Genomic DNA, 18,760 nt, shown 5'->3' with positions numbered 1-18,760 from the left:
GAGCGCTAGCGAGCGTCCGCCCGCTGCGCCATCTCTCATGTCCTCACGCGAGAGGAGGTTTGTTTTATTTTTCACCGTGCTTTCAGATTTGCCGTAGTACCCGACAAGGCAGGGCAAGCGGAGTTCGCCCTCCTGCTTTTCGTAGGATGAAGCCTCGAAAATAGCATGAATGGGATTTAACCACAATCGTTTGAGGTGAGCGATTGACCCCCAACTTCAAAATACGCTAGCGACTGGGCGAAACGTCGTGGAAAACGACCTATTGTTCCCTGGCACAGTGAGAGTTTCGTGCCGACCCGTGCGACTAATTTCAACCCAATTATACCGCTCGGCGCAGTTCCCTTTCGCGGTCATGGTTAAAGGTCGGACTTCTTGAGCTAGAGCTGCCCGAGAAAGTGCACTGTATATCATCTCGTTAGATAATTTTTGTTGTTTAGGCTGGAAATGAGAAGGCCGAGAACTTAGCAATAGCTAGCTCGGCCTGCCCATCTGATGCTATATAAAGCTTCCTTCTGATGTGGCGCAAAATAAAGCTTTGTGATGTACAGCCGTGGTGCCGAAGCGCTTGGCAGTGCAAAAAACGCGCTGCCTTTTGAATATTGTTTCTGACGTTGCCGCACATTGGTTCCAGGTAGGTTAAAGCTAATGTGATGGTTGCCCCGAAGTTACAGGAGCGTCAAGAGGATGATCTCCCTGACAAGGATGTTGCCAAAGAATTCTACGCGAAGTACGAGCCAAAAGAGATATTGGGAAGGTAACACCTTACCTTGTTCACGTCATAGTTTCTTTGTTTCATAGTACCGCCCTTAAATCCAGCATATTGGACTTGAGGGCTGCTGGGGGAAGTGAACTAAGCAGGGTGGATTTTGCCAGAAGCAAGTGAGCATTTGTTTTCTTCTTCCTGAGAGCTTGAGAGATCTCCCTTGCCAATGAATTTTAATTATTCTGTGCTATAGTGCATACTACACCGGCTGTCATGACCTGAACCGATTGCAGCGTACAGCACGAACTATTATTTGCCAATAGTGTAAGTGCACTACTGTGTCATTGTCAGCTTCCTGTAATCTTTGAGAACATGTTGTTACAGCCACCTAAAATTGCACTCTTACTTGTCAGTAATGGTGGTAATAGCATGCATGTCGCCTTCTAAACTGCACTTTACGTCGTGGTGCCAGAACCTGATGTCTTGTTACAGAGGAATCAGTAGCACGGTGAGGCGGTGCATCAACAAGGAGACAGGGGAAGAGTTTGCTGCAAAAATCATCGATATCAGCTCAGACACTGATGGGTCGGGGCCAACAAGTCTCTACCAAGCGACGAAAAGGGAAATCGAAGTGCTGAAGAGAGTCGCTGGCCACCCCTACATTAGTAAGTGTTGTTACTATGAATGTTTGTTTATGTAGCATGTTGTACTGCGTCAAAGGTGAAACACTCTGGAGATGAAAACTGAGCACTGTTCTGCAACTTTTTGCTCTACAACTACGTACTGGGCAGGACAGTTCCAGCAGCTTGCTATTTGTAGCTTGGTGTGTGGTGTTTCACATCCTGAAGCTGCATGCAAGCTATGAAGGGATGCTGTAGTGAGAACTCCGGATTAATTATGGCACGCTTGTCTGGGCAACAACGACACTTGAAAATATTAATGAACTGTTGCGTTCACAGAAACATGGTGAAGCCCCTTGTTATTCACACTCAGCTGAATTGTTTAGAAAATTTAACGTTATCTCTGTACAGCAGTTATACTCCTATATAAACTAGCCGGGCTTAAGGCGAACCATCCTGTGTATTGTACATGAAATCCAGAAAAATGGAAAGTTGATCCATGCCGCACAAATTACGGGAAACAAATGCTGAAATTTCGTTTGCCATTTATTCTAAACAAACTGTCTGGAGAAGATAATGCAGATCTTACCGATTAATAATTCAAGGATTTATGCACTATGTTTCTGTAACCTAAACTTAAATACGCATGGCAATATAGTTGGCTCTCTGTCTGTTTTGTGTAATGTGTACAATTTCAAGTGTTTTATTTTTTCTTGTTTCCTTTCTTTTCTAATGTCAAACATATATTATACTCCACATCTTCCTTGTTCCCTAAGCTGAAATTAGTTGCCTTCATTATTTTTATTACGTTTTTTCCTCCTGTACCCCTTTTTGTTGGTGAGCAGCAGGGTTGCCGTTGGTGGCTACTTTGCGCCAAATTGCCTACTTTTCGACCACGCCTGGCGATGAAAATTTCCCGCTGGCTCCTTGGCTACTTTCTGGCTACTTTGAACTTGTATTTTGGCGCACTTACTAGCCATTTTTTTTTTTGCAATTGGATATACAATAGCAAGCAAGAACAGAAAAGAACAATTATTTCCAAGCTTTGCTGTCATCATTGCTGTCCTGATCGCCTTGATGCGCGCGCGCGTCCTCGACGCATATATTCCTCCAACGAACTGGAGTCTGAAATACGCCAGCAGCAGAGAATTAGGGGTGCACTTGATCGCGCATCATGTTTGACTTTCTGGCACGCAGCGGCATCATACAAGGACACTTACGGCGAATGCCCTTTTCAACACCTGGCGCTAGGAGCGCTGCAAATTTTGACCCTTTCAATTTCTAATGCTGATGCAGAGCGCGTGTTCTCTTGCGTGAACTTGCCGAAAACAGAGATCCGTAACAAAATGAAGCCGGACTTGCTTATGGCGATTCTGCGAATCAAATTTGGGCTACAACTCCAAGAAAAAACAGCATCATCGTAATTATGGCATCATAGAATGTGCCATAATTACTCCGGCAAGAACACTATCTACTCTAGGTAAACTATGCGGACTGAACTTTTATTTATTTGGAACGTACTTGATACTTGAAGGCCGAGCAAGAGGCCCAAAATTCCATGCTCTTTATTTACTCTGTGTTCTTGTGCTGATTCAAAATGATATTATTTATTGTTCATTAATAAAAGTTGCTTATAATAATGGTTCTTTTCTACTTGGCTACAAATTTGGCGCCAAGATCAGGTGGCGTGGCTACTTTTGGCTACTTTTAGCTTCAGTTCTGGCTCTTTTTGAGAAATTCTCAACGGCAACCCTGGTGAGCAGCTGCATTCTGCAAATGCATTCCCCATTTTGTACCATCCCATGTTTTCCACTGTACGCCTTGTAGAGGGCACGGACCTTTTCAAGTCTTTTAAGGCTTTTTGTTCACATTGCTTAGCATCTGAGGATGTTTGAATAAACTTATTTGATTTGAATTACAACCATATACAAACATCACGGAGCACGTGGGCGTTTTTTGCATTTTGCCTTTATCGGAATGTGGCCGCCGTGGCCAGGATTCAGTCCTATGACCTTGTACTTAGCAGCCAAATACTGGATTGAGCCACCATGGCAGCTAGTTTCCTGTTTTGTGTGAGAAGAAAGCTCAGTGGATAACCATTAGGTATTGTTAGCTCTATTCATTTGTCTGTCCCAAAAACCGCACTGGCCTCAAAATTGGTGTCATATTAAAGTAGAACTGATGAAAATTGTATCGTAAACCACAACATTCATCGCCAGGTTTGCCAAAACTGTTATTACTTAATTGTAACTGAAATAAAAGGTAACATAACTAATGACTTGCTCCTCTTTCTGGCAAAACAGAGCAAGGCTGTCGTGAGTGGCAACAGTGTATATTTGATCATTTCTTACAGAGCGATACAGAATAATAAGTTACCAAAACTGGATGGGTAAAATAATAAAAAAAGCAAAATAAATGGATATGTATATATAACTTGTCGCTTTCTTGCAGTTATCTTTGTTTCTGAACAAAATGGTGTGATTAACCTTTGTTTTTATGGCGTTATTGTCCAGAGGAAGTTCATTGTTCTTTTAACTGAGCAACATTGCATGGAAGCCCCATTAGTTCAGCAAATACTGAGCTGAGAATTGTTTCTTTAGCAGTTCATGCACACAATGAGAAGGAACCACTGTACCAGGTTAGTGAAGGCCTAACTGAACAGGTCTTGTTTTGTTTTGCAAGCTGTTTGCAGAAAAACAGCTACAGATGGTTGCCCTAAGAATATAACAATGAAGAGAGAACAAATTACAAAACATTGATCCTGGCACACTAGAAGACACTGAATATAATGACACCTCTGTCATTGCACTATCTCCAGCAGTTCTTGAGGTGATTCGTTATGAAGATGTCCCAATGTGCGTTGAAGGCAAAGGGCCTATTCTGCCAGCTAAAAACAGGACATGCTTGCTGATATAAGTAGTTGTAGTGCTGCGCCGCTATTGCACATACTATATGCAAAACGATATCTAAATTTGAACTGGATATTTCAAAATGCAATTGGTATCTACTACGTGGTGGTGCACACATTTGCGAAGGAATATTTTACCTGAAAATTCAAGGAAACGCAATGCCCCAAAAGTTTGTGGAGTAAACATATTATGCTTAAGGCGCAGCATATGCTAGCACAGCTCACTGGTGGGCAGAGCAGTAGATGGTTATGATGATCTCTGAGTGGTCAAAAGCCTCTGGCTCTGGCTGGAAATGTTCACGAAATGGCTGGGGACCAGACATGTACTGTTGTGTTCAGTATGACCTGCAACATGCCGGTGTCAACTGCAATGCTATTTTCATTTCATAGCAATTAACAACATTGCAATACCTGCTGCAGAAATTTCTACACTTTCGATTTGAAGCAAAATACATAGTTTAGCTACCCCTATGCTTCCAATGCTTCGTGAAGGAAACTCCAGCCATGTTTTGCGTGTCGCAACTAATACTGAGTGCATCTGTACCTGAACATTGAACCAAGAAGGAAAAGAGTATGCCAACTGGACTTCTGTGTCTCTTGTGAGGTGGAGCTTACGTTCAGCTCCTAGATATTAATAATGCCAAACAATGGTGTTCCCCTCTTGAGCACTGTGTAAATAACTGGTCCCTGGAAGATTTTAGTAACTTTGGTAAAGAAGTGTCTTCTGTGTTTTGAACTTCATTCCGTTGTTTCCGTGTCTGTGGCCACACCCATTTTTTAGTGAAAGGTAATGGACTGGTGTGCAGCCTTGACGTCAGCAAAATCCTGGCCAAATTTTAGCCTAAAGTACTCCGTGTTAAGAAGGCCTGTTTAAAGCCAATTTGTTTATTTCATCTAAAGCAGTTTTTTTACTCATGGTCGCACGAAAAGATGGTTGCATCTTGTCGCAAGAGTTGCAGTATTGTTTTAGAGGTTTATTACCTGCCAGTACAAATCAGTTGCCTACTCCCTGTCTAATATGGTATGTAAAGGCATCTGTTTTACTGCTTTTTGATGTCAGTGCACTGAGAGAACATGTTGACATCCTGACATGATTGCCTACCTAAACTTGCATGTTTGTTCTGCTTACAGTTGAGCTGCATGACGTATTTGAGTCAACTACTTTTATCTTTTTGGTGCTGGAATTGTGAGTATAGCTCTTCTCATTGTGAAAGTGCATTGCTGTCTACAGCATTACACTGTACACAAATGTTGCATTTTGCTTTTTACACAATCTTCATATTTGACAAGCACACAGCATGTGTCCTTGCATTTACAAGTGTTAAACGATGCTTTTTGAAGGCAGTCTTCACTGTTGAGAAAATCCAGAAGGTTGCCTTTTCATGGTCATGGTAACTGTGGTTTAAATTGCTCCTTCTTTTGTGCTGGAAAATTGGCCAAACTTTCACGCTGCTCAGCCGGTGTTTTCATCATTACAGCTAACTTGCCGATGTATTGATGTGTATTGCTAAGTACTCTAGTATTGCGTTTAAGAAACGTGATCATGCTATCACAGTTGCCAGTGGAGCTGTATTGAACCCTTTAATTATTCTGGTTCACCAGGAGGGAGAGTCAGCAAAATGAAATATGGAAATATACTTAAAAACTGGAGTGCAAAAGCCACTGGTTGTGTGTTGATAGAGCAGTTTATTTTTTGCGCCACAAATACCCTGAGACACATGGGTACAGATCTACCACTCAGAGATGACTATGAGAGTCATCAAGGCTGGCTCAGGTCTGACTCAGTCACTTGGATTTTGTTGTATTCCACCTTGCAAGAAATCAGCTTGAGGAAATGGTTTCCTAATGTGGCTTGAACGCATGCCATAGCAGCACATGTCGCTGCTACTCGCTCGGCAAGTTTGTGTAGCTCGAGGCCTAGTAGATCTTACCAACTACTTTTCTTGGCCAGGACCTATGAGGTATCTGTCTTAAGTGGGTTGCATGCCACACAGTGGCACCACAGCATTGCATGTCTTAGTTATACTCGTCATCCTTTTTTTTTTTTTTGCACACCCTTTCACGAATGTTTACGGGCAATGGATATAAATAGATCAGTTCAATCAGTTGCCAGGGTCACATTCTTGCAATAATCAAGAAGCATCAGTACTCAATTTATTATTCAACAAACCATCAGGTAACAGTGACAGACTCCCATTATCTGATAACAGCATAGTCATGCGAATTTTCACTTACAGTGTGTTATCTTTGTGCGCAGCGGAAAGCAAATTTTATCTAAATGAGCATTGTACGTTTGTGGAGTTGGCCGTTCCTGTTACGATTGTTCTGTGACTTTAAGTGTCAAAGGGCAACCGATAGCATCAAGGGTTGGTGCAGTCGTTCATTGCATTAATCAGGTTGCTTTCAAACCTCGTACATATGGCCACACCACAAATGGGCTGTATTCAGGCGTCACTCATATGCTCATTATCAAGCATACTGTGGTCATCACAAATAGAATTGCATATAGGCCATGGTTCTCATGCCATTGACCTTATTGGTTATTCTAGGTGCCGACATGGGGAGCTCTTTGACTACCTCACCAGTGTTGTCGCCCTTTCGGAGAAAAAGACCAAGTAAATATATACTTCTGTTCCTCTTATTATCGTGCTGTATAGTGGTTGAACACTTGTGGTCATTGAAGGCGCAGAATGAGCAATTCCACTACTCTTTCTGCTATTCCCTATTAAGAGAAAACAGTAACAAGCACAAAATTATGAATATTTTATTGGTACATTTGTGCATCTGATAGCAGCAATAGCAGTAATAGTTTTTTCATAAATTGAAGCATTGAGTTCATTTGTGGTACTTAGTCGACTTGCCATGGCCATTTGGTTCTGCTGGCGGAACTGATTGAGTGAACTGTAAAATTTAGTCAATTGGTCTCAGCTATTTGGCATTGCTCAATGAATGTGGCTCCTACTAGTTGGTAGGTGCACTAATTAATCTTCGTGAAATAAAGTAATTAATATTGTCACAAGGAATATGGTCCACAGACATTTTTCTTGTTTATTTCTGCCCTGACGTGGTTGCCGCTGAAGCACAGTGCAGACCACAGTATCGCCTGCCATGGCCTACGCAGCAGACAAGCGCCGGCATGTAAATTTGTTATATCAGGGTTGAAGTTGGCTGTTCATTGTATTTCGCCTTTACTGCTCGAAATTTGTGACAGTAAGTACTCATGTCTCCATACACATAGTGCTTCGCAGCTGTGATAAAATTACACTCTTCAATCACAAAGCTCAGTTTCAAACTGTGCCGTTTTAAAAACAGTTGTTTTACTGCATACCATGCACACAGTGAAAAAGTGGAACACAGAACTTTCAAGCATAGAATGCATAGATAACTTTAATTATGGCTCCAGGTCGCTGCTCTGGCATGACAGTTGACTTGGAAGAGGTAGCAGAAGCTGCTGTTTTGAGCTGCTCATGCACACAGAGAAATGATTTTTGGAAGAATGAGTTGTGTAGATAATGTGATAATTATAACGTGAGCGCGTTAATATCCCGATGTTGGAAAAAATTGTTCGACGGTGCCGTCAGCATTGGTGTCAACGGTGGCATTGGTGACCATTTGCGTCACATAGGTGTGTGCTCTTGTGGCATCATCACGACATGCCCACCGGACTGTGAGCAAACTGGCCACCAAGGCACATGGCAGTTTAATCAATGACTGGCCACGAGAGGTTGCTCAGGAAGAGCAGCCTGTGCCAGGAAGGGCCTTTGCCGTAAGCATCTACTGGCAGCACTAGCACTGTAAAATCTCAAGATGATGTGAACATGGGCTGTGCTTGAGGGCAGCCTTTAGTCTGGTGTGCTTGTTTTAAACGCCACAGTGCTCTCATGCAGAGAAGCCGGTGTTCAGTGCACCGGTTGTCATGCGGTAAAGCCGGCCAAGCTGACCGAAGGCTTGCAGAGGCTATCACAAGTCTGCTTCGCTGGTAAAGGCAACGCAAAAATCAACTGTATCTTAAGTTTAATTTCTATATTATTGCATTTACAGTGCGCCAGTGACAGCATTAGACCTGTTATGATCGGCAGTGGCTTCTTCCAAAACACCGTTTGCTGCGGCTTTATGATGCGAAGTGAGCTAGGCCTAGCACCACCCAGCGAGTGGTGTACTGCCAATATGCCAGTATGGGTAGTATGCCAGTATGCTAGTATGGGTGCACGATACGTTTACATGCTTCTGGGTTACAAATAAGCTCATCAATTACCACGTTTCTTATATCAAATTATCAATATATGAAACTATTTTGCGATCCCCTTCGAGTCCAGTATATTTGGGATCAGCTGTATTCGGAAATTCTCGATTACGATTATGAACCGAATATCAAATTATTCGATTTGTATTTGAAATTTTGGTTGTTGAAACGCCTAATGTTTACTCATGTCGTATAAATTATTCTAGAGTAAAAACACATTCCAAACAATTTGGTGTCTCCACTTCTTTAAATGAGCCAAAGCCATCCAGGTCATTTCAGCATACTATGTCTTGCACAATTATGCTCATAGTTGTTTTCTTTTTTCTCTCTTCCTCATTTTCTCTATTTGCAGGAGTATCATGAAGCAACTATTTGAAGCAGTTGAGTTCATACATTCAAAAGGCATTGTCCATCGAGACCTTAAAGTGAGTGTTCGTTGCAAATGAATTACTAGCAACTTCATTACTAGTTTAAAGCTGGTTTTATTGCAGCCTATCTTACAGTAACTGTTGTAAGATGCAGTGTGCTTACACGTGTTTGTGCTGGAGCCATTTCATTCAACTTTATTTCCACTTCTTGAGTGGAGCCGTATCAAGCAGTGATGCTCATGAAAGAGAGCATGCTGGTTGTTTGATTGTAGATGTAAAATTATACTTACTGCAGTCGCCGTATTTCTGGGTTTTATTTGTCCAACTTCAACACGTTTCTTTTCTTCTTTTTCATCTTATTTTTTCTTTTCCTCCTACAACTTTGCTGGCGGTTTACGGTGGTACAAGTGTGCCATTGCAAAGCACCTGAACTAACTTTGTGCCTATGAAAATATGCTTAGCACTTTTCCCAACCAATTTGTGACACCCTGATCTGCTTCATGAGTGGACCAGACAAAGTTCTATGCTCTCATCTTCTTCTTGGAAGATGTTCTTGTGCCCGACCTGGTCTCCCATTGCTTCTAATTCCTCGCAGAGCTGTAAATACTTCATGAATCAGTGAGTAGACCAATAACTGGAGAATCTATTAAAGGTGCACTGAAGAGGATTCTGAACTCGTCTTTTTGCCGCGGGAACTCGATCCACACGTTCCTAGCATTGTTAGAAACAGTGACTTATTGCCCTGTGTGGCCGATTTCTCCAATTAAAACGAATTAACGTCCGGCTCCCGCCTTTTTTTTTTAATTCTGCCTCGTACGGTGGGCGGAGTCGACCAACGCATGGAGCGCCTTTCACCCAGTCCCGTGGAGGCTTTGCTTTCGCTTTATTTTGTTTTTAGGTTTCCATGAATAAATAGTTTCATTCGCAGATAATATAGCCGGAAAATAAGCCGGAATAAATAAAAATACGCGCGGACTATTTGCTACTACGGACTACTACGTATTACTCCGCCGATGGCAGAGCGGCAAGCCGCCACGGACTGGGTGAAAGGCGCTTCACGCGTTGGTCGACTCCGCCCACCGTACGAGGCAGAATTTAAAAAAAAAAGGTGGGAGCCGGACGTTAATTCGATTTAATTGGGGAAATCGGCCACACAGGGCCGTAAATCACAGTTTCTAAGAAAGCTCGGAACGTGTAGATCGAGTTCCCGCGGCAAAAAGACAGGTTCAGATTCCTCTTCAGTGCACCTTTAAAGGATTCATCCATATATGATGGATCCAAGTACGATGTAATATCAGCTACAAAAAAGAATGTTTACTTTTAAGTGAATTTTTTTTTTTAGAATATTCATAAAAATGGAACATTCAACTGTTGAAGAACTCGCTCTGGTATTGAGATCATTATCACTGTAGTAGTATATCAGATAGGAAACAGAAAAGGAGTGCACAAGATTTTTTTTTGGAGAGGAGAGGGGGATGTTGGTATATTATTCACATGAATGCAGCACGCATGCTTTTGCTCACATGCTGGGACCTTTTCTCTTCTTTAGCCAGAAAACATACTCCTGGATGACGAGTTGAATGTCAAGGTCACCGACTTTGGTTTTGCCACCCAGTTAGCCGAAGGTGAAACTTTATCAGGTATGCACCTTATATTATTATGGCCACGTATTCAGGTGCTTTCCTTCTGAAATCGTTTTGAGCCGCTAGGAGCTCCTTGCTGGGTGCTTTTGCAATAGAGGAGTAAAAGGAAACAATTCGTGATAAGTTTTCTGTTGTTAAATTTTATAATGTACTCAAGCATCTGTCAAATATTCCTGGTATTTTCATTTATATATTTGCCTTCTGGAGCGCCTGTTCGTGATATATATGAGCGTTATGTATTGCAATCTACATTTTTGTTCGTGTTGCATTACTTATGTTCGATATATTCTGCTATCAGTGCTATGGTTAAATTTTATTTGTAGGTGCCTCTGTTGGCAAGGCTCGGATGGCCTGCATTTTTTTAACCTTGTCACCCATGACATATATCGTAATTTTTCCCAAAGTAAATATTACCTAAAAATTGATTTATTTGTTTTTCTGATAACGCAGAGCTCTGCGGTACACCTGGCTACTTGGCGCCTGAGCTGTTGAAGGCATCGATGTATGAATGTTCCGAGGGCTATAACAAGCAAGTTGATATGTAAGTATCAGAATACGTGTTGAATTTTTATCTTCAATGTTGCATGACCTACAGTGGTTTCCGTTTGATTGAAGGATTTTTTTTTGTTATTTTCCGTGTGGAATGTCCTTTTGTTTCGTTTTGCAAGTGCATTGTCTGCTTGTTTTGGTGAAAATATTTACTTTTTTTTTTTCAGCTGGGCTTGCGGAGTCATCATGTACACGCTGTAAGTACTACAGGTCTGCTGGCGGCATTTACAATTTATTACTGCCGCATTATTGTAGCTGCAACAAGCTTGACATTCTTGGAGCATTTAAAGACAAATTGATTCATAACTTCCTAGAATGTTAGCGCACATAGTTCTTGCTTTTTGGGTATTAGTGGATAACCAATGGGCTGTTAGGATAAGTTCTTGGAAAAAAATTTTATGGAAGCTTTAGCACCGTTAGATTGCGGTAAATGTCAGAAATTTCCTCCATTCTCTATACTTCAACATCCCTATGTTGTGTGTCGTGCTGCTCGTGCAAAGAATATGTACAAAAAAAGAGCTTGAAGTTTTTTTCGCTTATTGCTGCCATGCAAATTGCCAGCAGGCTTATTAGTAGCCAAGATATCCAACACTGGAAGGCAGTTGTTGCACAAGCTTCTCTTCCTCTCTGTCACACTGTAAAGTGCAAATACAAATACAGCGCTGTGCAAATTCATCTGAGCGGTCGAAAGTGCGGCCACCCATATTTTTTGAAATAGAGTATTCATAGAGGACAGGATGTCAGCTGAAGAACATTCCTGGGGGACAGTTAAGTGAGTAATAAGCATTGCTTGTCATTCAGTACGGTGAGTCTTCTACGAAACAAGTACTGCATGTTCATGTCTTCACTTGATGGGGCTATCTGTCAATACTACCTGTAGTTCAAAGGGTTTTGAGACTTGTGCAGCCACCTTACGCTGATTTGAAATTTGGTAGAAATGATCTTTCCAGCTAGAACTGTATTTACTTGAATGTAAAGCGAAATTTTTTACCTAAAATAGAAGCGAAAAGTCGCATCTTGCGTTATAATGGACTATTCGCGTTAAAATCGGACGTTATGCAGAAACGGTCCAACCTGTTGTAGTGGCTCCATGGCATTGGCTTTCGGCTAATAATCCAATGCCATGTGTTCGATCCCATCCGCAGTGGGCAGTTTTTATAGAGGTGAAATACAAAAGCACCTGTCTGCTATGCAGTATCGTCGCACATTAAAGAACCCCATGTGGTCCAAATCAGTCCGGAGCCTTCCAATAGTCTATGTGTTCGTTTGGGACACAATTTACAAAATGGTGGTAGTCCAGTATGTTGAAAAATGCTTTAGAAGGAATTTTTACACTTAAGGCAAGCCCGCTTCCTCATTTCTGTGCGTTTGCTTTTTCTCAGTTGTAAAATCATGATACAGTACAAGCATGACAGCCATTGTTGTTGAGTTGCATTGTAAAACATTACCCTTCGCATTTTTTTTTTTTTTTTTTTTGCATGTAGGCTGGTGGGCTTCCCACCATTCTGGCACCGAAAGCAGATGGTAATGCTGCGAAACATCATGGAAGGCAAATACGAGTTCTGTAGCCCAGAGTGGGATGACATCACAGAAGCTCCCAAGGACTTGGTGAGGGCATTAATCTTTGTTTCTATGCTGATAGCATATTTCAGCAGTGTTTGCTTGGGGACTAGTTAGATCATGTTTTCAAGGTGGGATTCTTTTTAGTGCAGGTATAACAAGCGAAGGCGGGCTAGTTGTTGGTTGACAATGGAGTGCATACTGCAACCGCGCAAAACGACCTGTGCTTTCCTCTCTTCGTCCCTCGTCGTTTTGCGCGGTTGCAGTATGCACTCCATTTTTAGTGCAGCACAGGTGCTATGTGTTGCACTAAAAATAATTCCGCCTTGAAAATATGATACCATATTGCTCAACTTTATGATTGAGTTGCATGTTTGCACAATACATCTAACTTTGAATGATTCTAATTAGACATCAAAATTAGTTTACATCTTCGGAAGGAAAGTGCCTGCACTTGTCGATGTGAAAAGTTCAAAAGTTTTAGGGGGGGGAAATATGAAACGTAATAAAAAACATGACCAAATAAAGGGTGAGCTTATTAAAGAATTTGGCTGCGAATTTCGCCAGCTTCTTACTTTTAGACTACTTTGGCCAGCTTATTTTTGATGTAAGGTTGATATATATGTGCGTGTGAGCAGAAACAAGGCACCTTTGCTGTCTCTACGGGGCTATCAAAGTCAACTATTTCTATGGAATGGTAAAAATTGCTGCCAGGATTTTATTCGTCCACTTCTGCTGGGTAACTCTCATACCTGCGGTGCATGGAGGCGCATTGCGGCCAGTAATCACAATACCATTGTGGCCGTCTGATAAACTATTTTTTGTTACTGAGTGCTATTCTAAGAAATTATTAGAGTAGGGTGAATTGGAGATGAAATGCAAAGCTACAATGCTTAGCATGCCATGGGCTTGTGCCATGCCACATTGTTCCTTTTATTTGGATTAGTTATCATCATCATTATTGTTTATTAACCCTAATGTTTGTCTTTCTTCCTAGATAAGCAAACTGCTCGTCGTTGACCCAAGGCAGCGGCTAGATGCTTCTCAAGCTTTGGATCATAGCTTCTTCAAGGCAGTTGTAAGTAACTAAGTTGTTGCCTGTCATTCTCTTTATTTTTTGTCTCTCCCTTTGTGCACATCAGTGATACTGTAATGGAATTTAAGGATGTCTCAGTGATCTGTCTCCTGAGAAACGTGTTATTTTATTTTTTCTCCCTGCTACTAGTGCTTTTGCTAATAATTGTGCCAAATGCACAATGGCTTCTTCACTAAAGTATGTTGCATGCACTCCCAGGGAGTTTCATCAATCCAGCTTGCTAACGTAACAGAGATGGTTAAACTCCAGTTCAGCTTCTTTCTGTGATGTTGGTCACCGTAGTTGCATTGCGATGTGCAGGAAAGCCTGCCTGTGCAACTTGATGTGAGGTTTGTCTCTTAACTACCCCCAAGTTGTCTCCTTCCTGCCACAGTATTATCTGTAGTGCATTCTTATGCTCCCAAACCCGAATCTTTGTCCTCTTCGCTTGCTGTTGTCAGTCGCATGTAACATGCCTTAGTAGTGATTCGGGTGCGCTGTCAGAGGTCTGTGTTGTGTGGCCTTGTCCTGCATACCCGACTGCATGTGTACCGGACTTTTAGGGAGCAAGGAAAAATTGCACAGCATTTCTAAAGCACCTGTCTTTTGGTGCATTTTTTTTTTTTAGCATTTGAACGTTTGAAGAATTGCTGACTGAGTTTGCGTGTAGTAGCGGATAGTAGTGACCACTCCTTAAATAACCACTTCAATGCAGTGCTAAAGCTGGCAAACACTAATGCTTGCTTATAGCTCAGCTTCTTGTTCTATGCTATGTGTACCATGCTTGCTGCATACAAAGCCATGCCATGTTTGCATGCTTCTTATTGGTGTTGCTCTGAGTCCTCGTGTTTTACGCATATCCGTTCTGCTTGTTTCTCTCTTGTCTTGTGACTCGTGTAGAAGCGTGCGTCCGTTTTCGTCGCCGAAGAAGTGAGTACTGCTAGCAATGCTGTTTTGGTTGACTTTGCATCTCAAATCTGTAGCAAATAGTAGTACATGTAGTTGGTTATGCTCAGAGTATATTGCCTGCGCTAGTGACGTGCATAGGTTGTAGCAGTCATGTGTTGGTATGTGAAGCATCAATAGAGTAAATGAAAAATCTGTAGTGCAGTATCTTACATTCATACTAGGCCCTTGTACTAAATTTTGTACTTAAGCATGTTACTTCTTTTTGATGTTAACAAGAGGCTTTTTTTTTTTTTTAGTGTGATTATTATGTTACCCCCCTCCCTCAAGCTTGTGCCAATGCTGTTCTAAAGCGTTGAATGTAAAGTTGTAGATCATGGTAATATCTGTGCCTTGCTTGACTGCAATTTTTTAATTCACTTTTAGGTGGGAGTACAAAAGCGTATCTTCAATGCAAAGAAAACTTTTCAGGTAAATGAGCTCTTTCTTACATCCTGTTAATATTAACAGAAGGACATTGTGTTTTTTGGTGCAACATATTTTTGTGGGTGAAGCTACTTGAACCATGAAAGCACTTTTCTGAAGGGGAGAAAAAAAGCTAGTTCCAGCATACATGACACTGTGTAAATTATCAAGGGAATAAAATCAAGTTATTCATATCCTGTATACTTACTGTAGGTTGTGTCATGCCTGTGTAATGTAAAAAAAATAACAAAAAATCAACATTTCTTGTTGTTGCTTTCAGCGATTGTCACTGTGAATTCTCTTCTCTCGCTGCAGTTTGGCATCCTCTGTGTTAGAGCACTGGTGCGGATTCGACGGCTGCGATACACACCTGAGCCACTGTCCCTGAATATTGCACGTACCAACCCATACCGTATCAAGACCTTGCGCAAGGTATCATCGCTGATCTTATTTTATGTTTTTAGCCTTTTTCTTTTGCAAAGCCTTGCTCTTTCAGGAAGTGCAGCTTTCCTGTAGTAGTCTTTACCCCTTAAGGGTTCATGGCGGCCTCAGCTCATCACAAACAGTTGCCACTTTTTGCTTGTGTTTCAGTGCTTTAAAAATGGCTGATGACAAGGGGTGCCAGTTAGATAGTGCTTTTACATTTAAAACATAGGTGGTAGCACCGTTTTTTTATTTTCACGCTAGATGGCAGGAGGTTTTCTTTGTGTGTCTAGGCTCACCCTGTTAGCATGAGATTTTCCTGCACTTTCAAACAAACATGGCGTCGTCATAGTCTTCAAGTGAAGGAGACAGTGCAACAGCTGCGAGTCCGAAGACTAAGCGTAATGTAGGTGGTGCGAGAAGGCCCTGTGCGGAGTGCCGTGTTTTGAGTGCTCTCTCGAGTGATTTGGAGGGAATCGATGGATGAATAGTGCATTTTGTGTACTGCTATTCAAAACCAACTCTTCCTTTAAGAAGCTCCAAGAGTGAACAGTACACTATGGCTAATGAAACATCTCGAACCATTTTGGTACTTTTTTTTTTTAATGAGCCCTTAAGGGTTTAAGAATTGTAGTGCTTGCATCGAGAGGTACAGTGTTTTGTGCATTCCCTGCAGGTAATCGACGGCTGTGCCTTCAGAGTTTACTGCCACTGGGTCAAGAAAGGGGAGATGCAGAACCGAGCTGCTCTGTTCGAGAATCACCCCAAGATTGAGCTGCGGCAGATGTATGAAGAAACTCAAGTAGCTGCCTAAGCAGAACTATGTTTTCTGCCCAAGGCCATCACCCCTTGCATCAAGACACTACAAGCACCTTGTTCCTTGTACAGTTGTGCCCTGGCACCAAGCAACCTTGTGACAATATGCATGCATCAGTTATCCCTACATCACCCCCTCCTCAACATGTGTTGGGTTACTGTATATTGTACAATGCCCCTGAAAATGGAGATTTGACAATGCTTGGCAGGTATTGCAACTTTTGTTGCTTTTAATGGGTGGCTATTTTTGAAAGGCATTGATAGGATTGTTTACAAGGACGCGAGGCATAAAAAGTTATGCTGGCTTGTTTTGCACACTTCCTTTCCTAGTCAAATGAAGCACTTAAATGCGCAAGATCTTTCCTTAGCTTCAGATGGTGTCTTAGCTTTCATCTGTCTGAGGAACAAGAGCTGTATGAAAGAGTGCGACTGGCAGGTCATATTTTACTGAGAGCAAAGCCTGATTAGCTTGTGCAAGGTTGTATACAGGCTACCGTCCCATGTTAAGTTGCCAGCAGGCCCGTGACTCTTGAGATTGGAGGATTTGGTTATTGGGAGATGTAGCTTGCTGAATGAAATGAAACTCTTGACTTTATGTCACACTGTTAGAAGACACAGGTTGTTGGTAGCATTTGTCTTTGGGCAAAAAGAAATGCAGGTGGAAAGGGATCACTGGCACAATTCTATGAATCTCAAGATTCTTTGTTCAGTAGCTCAGGTTGCTGTAGTGGCTTGTCACTGGTGTAGCTAGGTACCATGTACCCTTCACATAAAAGTGTAGTATGTAGCTATGAGAATTGGAGTGTGCATTTTTGAGAGTCACTGTGCATTGCTAGGGCCACTTGTGGCGTACACTGGCGCCTTGTTCCTTTTTCACCAAACTCTTGTTCTTACCCTCAAACCTGAATAGGTGCAGCAGATTCAGGCATGCCAGTCTTTTACAGGTACATGTCTGTTCTGGGTTGTAAGTTACGGTTTTTTGATGAGCAAAAGGTGATGTACGCTTGAAAGGCATTTTGCAAGGACTGGTTTTTATCGCGTAAGTAGTGCGTATTTGTCTCTATAAGTCGGACCTGACAAGTGAAGGCTTTATTGTATAGAGGATGACTATGCCCTTGTAATTCGCAAGAGGTTTGCATGAGATAGCAACTTCTTTAATGTGTGCTTCTGAAGAGCAGACAAAATAAATATACGTATGCAATGTATTGTGTGTCTCCATAGCCACAGGAAATGGGTGGAAGGCTTGTGCACGCCACAAACACTTATGAGAGCTTTCTGCTCTTAGGCATACCACACTAGGCTTTTGAAAATCCTCTGGCCTAGCCTTTTTTTTTTTTCGCTTTTCATGCGCTTGAGACAATTCTGTAGTGCTCCCGCACCAGCCACCTACTGTTTACGGTGAGCTACAAACTTTTGACAAGGCTATGTTGTTCTTATTCCAAGCTAAGGACTATGCAGCGAGCTATGGACAGAAAAATGAGATGTGTAACGTTAAGGGACAGGAAGTGGGCAGAGTGGGTGAGGGAAGAAACGCGGGTTAATGACATCCTAGTCGAAATCAAGGGGAAGAAATGGGCTTAAGCAGGGCATGTAATGCAAAGGCAAGATAACCGCTGGTCCTTAAGGGTAACGGAGTAGATTCCAAGAGATGGCAAGCTTAGCAGGGAGCGGCAGAAAGTTGGGTGGGCGAATGAAATTAGGAAGTTCGTGGGAATATGGTGGCTGCAGCTGGCAAAGGACTGGGTTAATTGGAGAGAAATAAGAGAGGCCTTTGCCATGCAGTGGGCGTAGTCGGGCTGATGATGATGTTCTTCGCTAACTGTACTATGCATGCTGTCTGATATAGGCTTCCGGCAGTCTTCTCTCATCCTGGTACTATAATAGCAATTAAGCAGCCCTTTCTTAGAGCCTAATGTACCCGAACAAATTCTCTGTCACTTCCTACCAGGCCGAGTGCTAGGTGGAATCGCTGCACCTTGTTTGGCATAGCAATGCAAATCTGTCGAGCAGCCTCTTCTATAATTTCATGGGATTTCTTTAGAAGCCTTGCTGGGAGGCGTCATGCCATAAGCCACAACTAACACATGGAACCAGTATATTTTGTAAATAGTTAGGAAAATAAACTTGTTTTATTGACTCTATGCCGGCAGCCTGATAGTGCCTTGTCAGTAAGCCAAAAGACTGTCTGCAGTGTCCTTTGCACATGTGAAACAGCGGCAAGCTAAGTGTTTTCATTTTTATGTGGTAGCATAGAAACCTGGTAGGAGTGAAAACCTGACAACCGCCGTCCGGAGTCGCACTTGCCACCTGCCAATGCAGAAAAAAAGCCTCAAGCTGGATTCGAACCCGTGGCAGCGAACAGATCAGCTTCACCTGCCATTGCTCTAGACCACTTGGCCATTGGCACAGCCATTCGCCTGCGTATTAAACTGGAAGCCTCCCGTGCTGTGCTCGATATATCACCAGAAAACTGAACATTTC

General features: G+C 42.2%; 1 protein-coding gene across 3 annotated transcripts; it reads left to right on the top strand.

Moving 5' to 3' along the window:
- The first annotated feature begins 24 nt into the window (after window positions 1-24).
- On the top strand, window positions 25-17,482 carry PhKgamma (phosphorylase kinase gamma). Of its 3 annotated transcripts, none has more exons than XM_089575086.1 (15): window positions 25-195; window positions 636-754; window positions 1,196-1,368; window positions 5,363-5,417; window positions 6,781-6,846; window positions 8,827-8,899; window positions 10,392-10,482; window positions 10,936-11,026; window positions 11,202-11,231; window positions 12,519-12,642; window positions 13,592-13,672; window positions 14,570-14,599; window positions 15,002-15,046; window positions 15,356-15,472; window positions 16,140-17,482. In XM_089575086.1, exons 2-15 carry the CDS (start codon window positions 651-653, stop codon window positions 16,275-16,277), a joined length of 1,218 nt encoding a protein of 405 aa, XP_089431212.1. In that variant the 5' UTR covers window positions 25-195; window positions 636-650; the 3' UTR covers window positions 16,278-17,482. The 3 variants fall into 3 exon arrangements, with proteins under 3 accessions (XP_089431212.1, XP_089431211.1, XP_089431213.1); XM_089575085.1 differs by having other exon boundaries at window positions 26-195; window positions 632-754; XM_089575087.1 differs by lacking the exon at window positions 14,570-14,599 and having other exon boundaries at window positions 27-195; window positions 632-754.
- The last annotated feature ends 1,278 nt before the right edge of the window (window positions 17,483-18,760 follow it).

The sequence above is a fragment of the Amblyomma mixtum genome, chromosome 2 (genome assembly GCF_055824585.1).
Source record: "Amblyomma mixtum isolate Tamu chromosome 2, ASM5582458v1, whole genome shotgun sequence".
Classification (NCBI taxonomy): Eukaryota; Metazoa; Arthropoda; class Arachnida; order Ixodida; family Ixodidae; genus Amblyomma; species Amblyomma mixtum.
The sequence above is the reverse complement of the archived record's forward strand: the minus strand, read 5'-3'. Positions and strand labels throughout refer to the sequence as shown.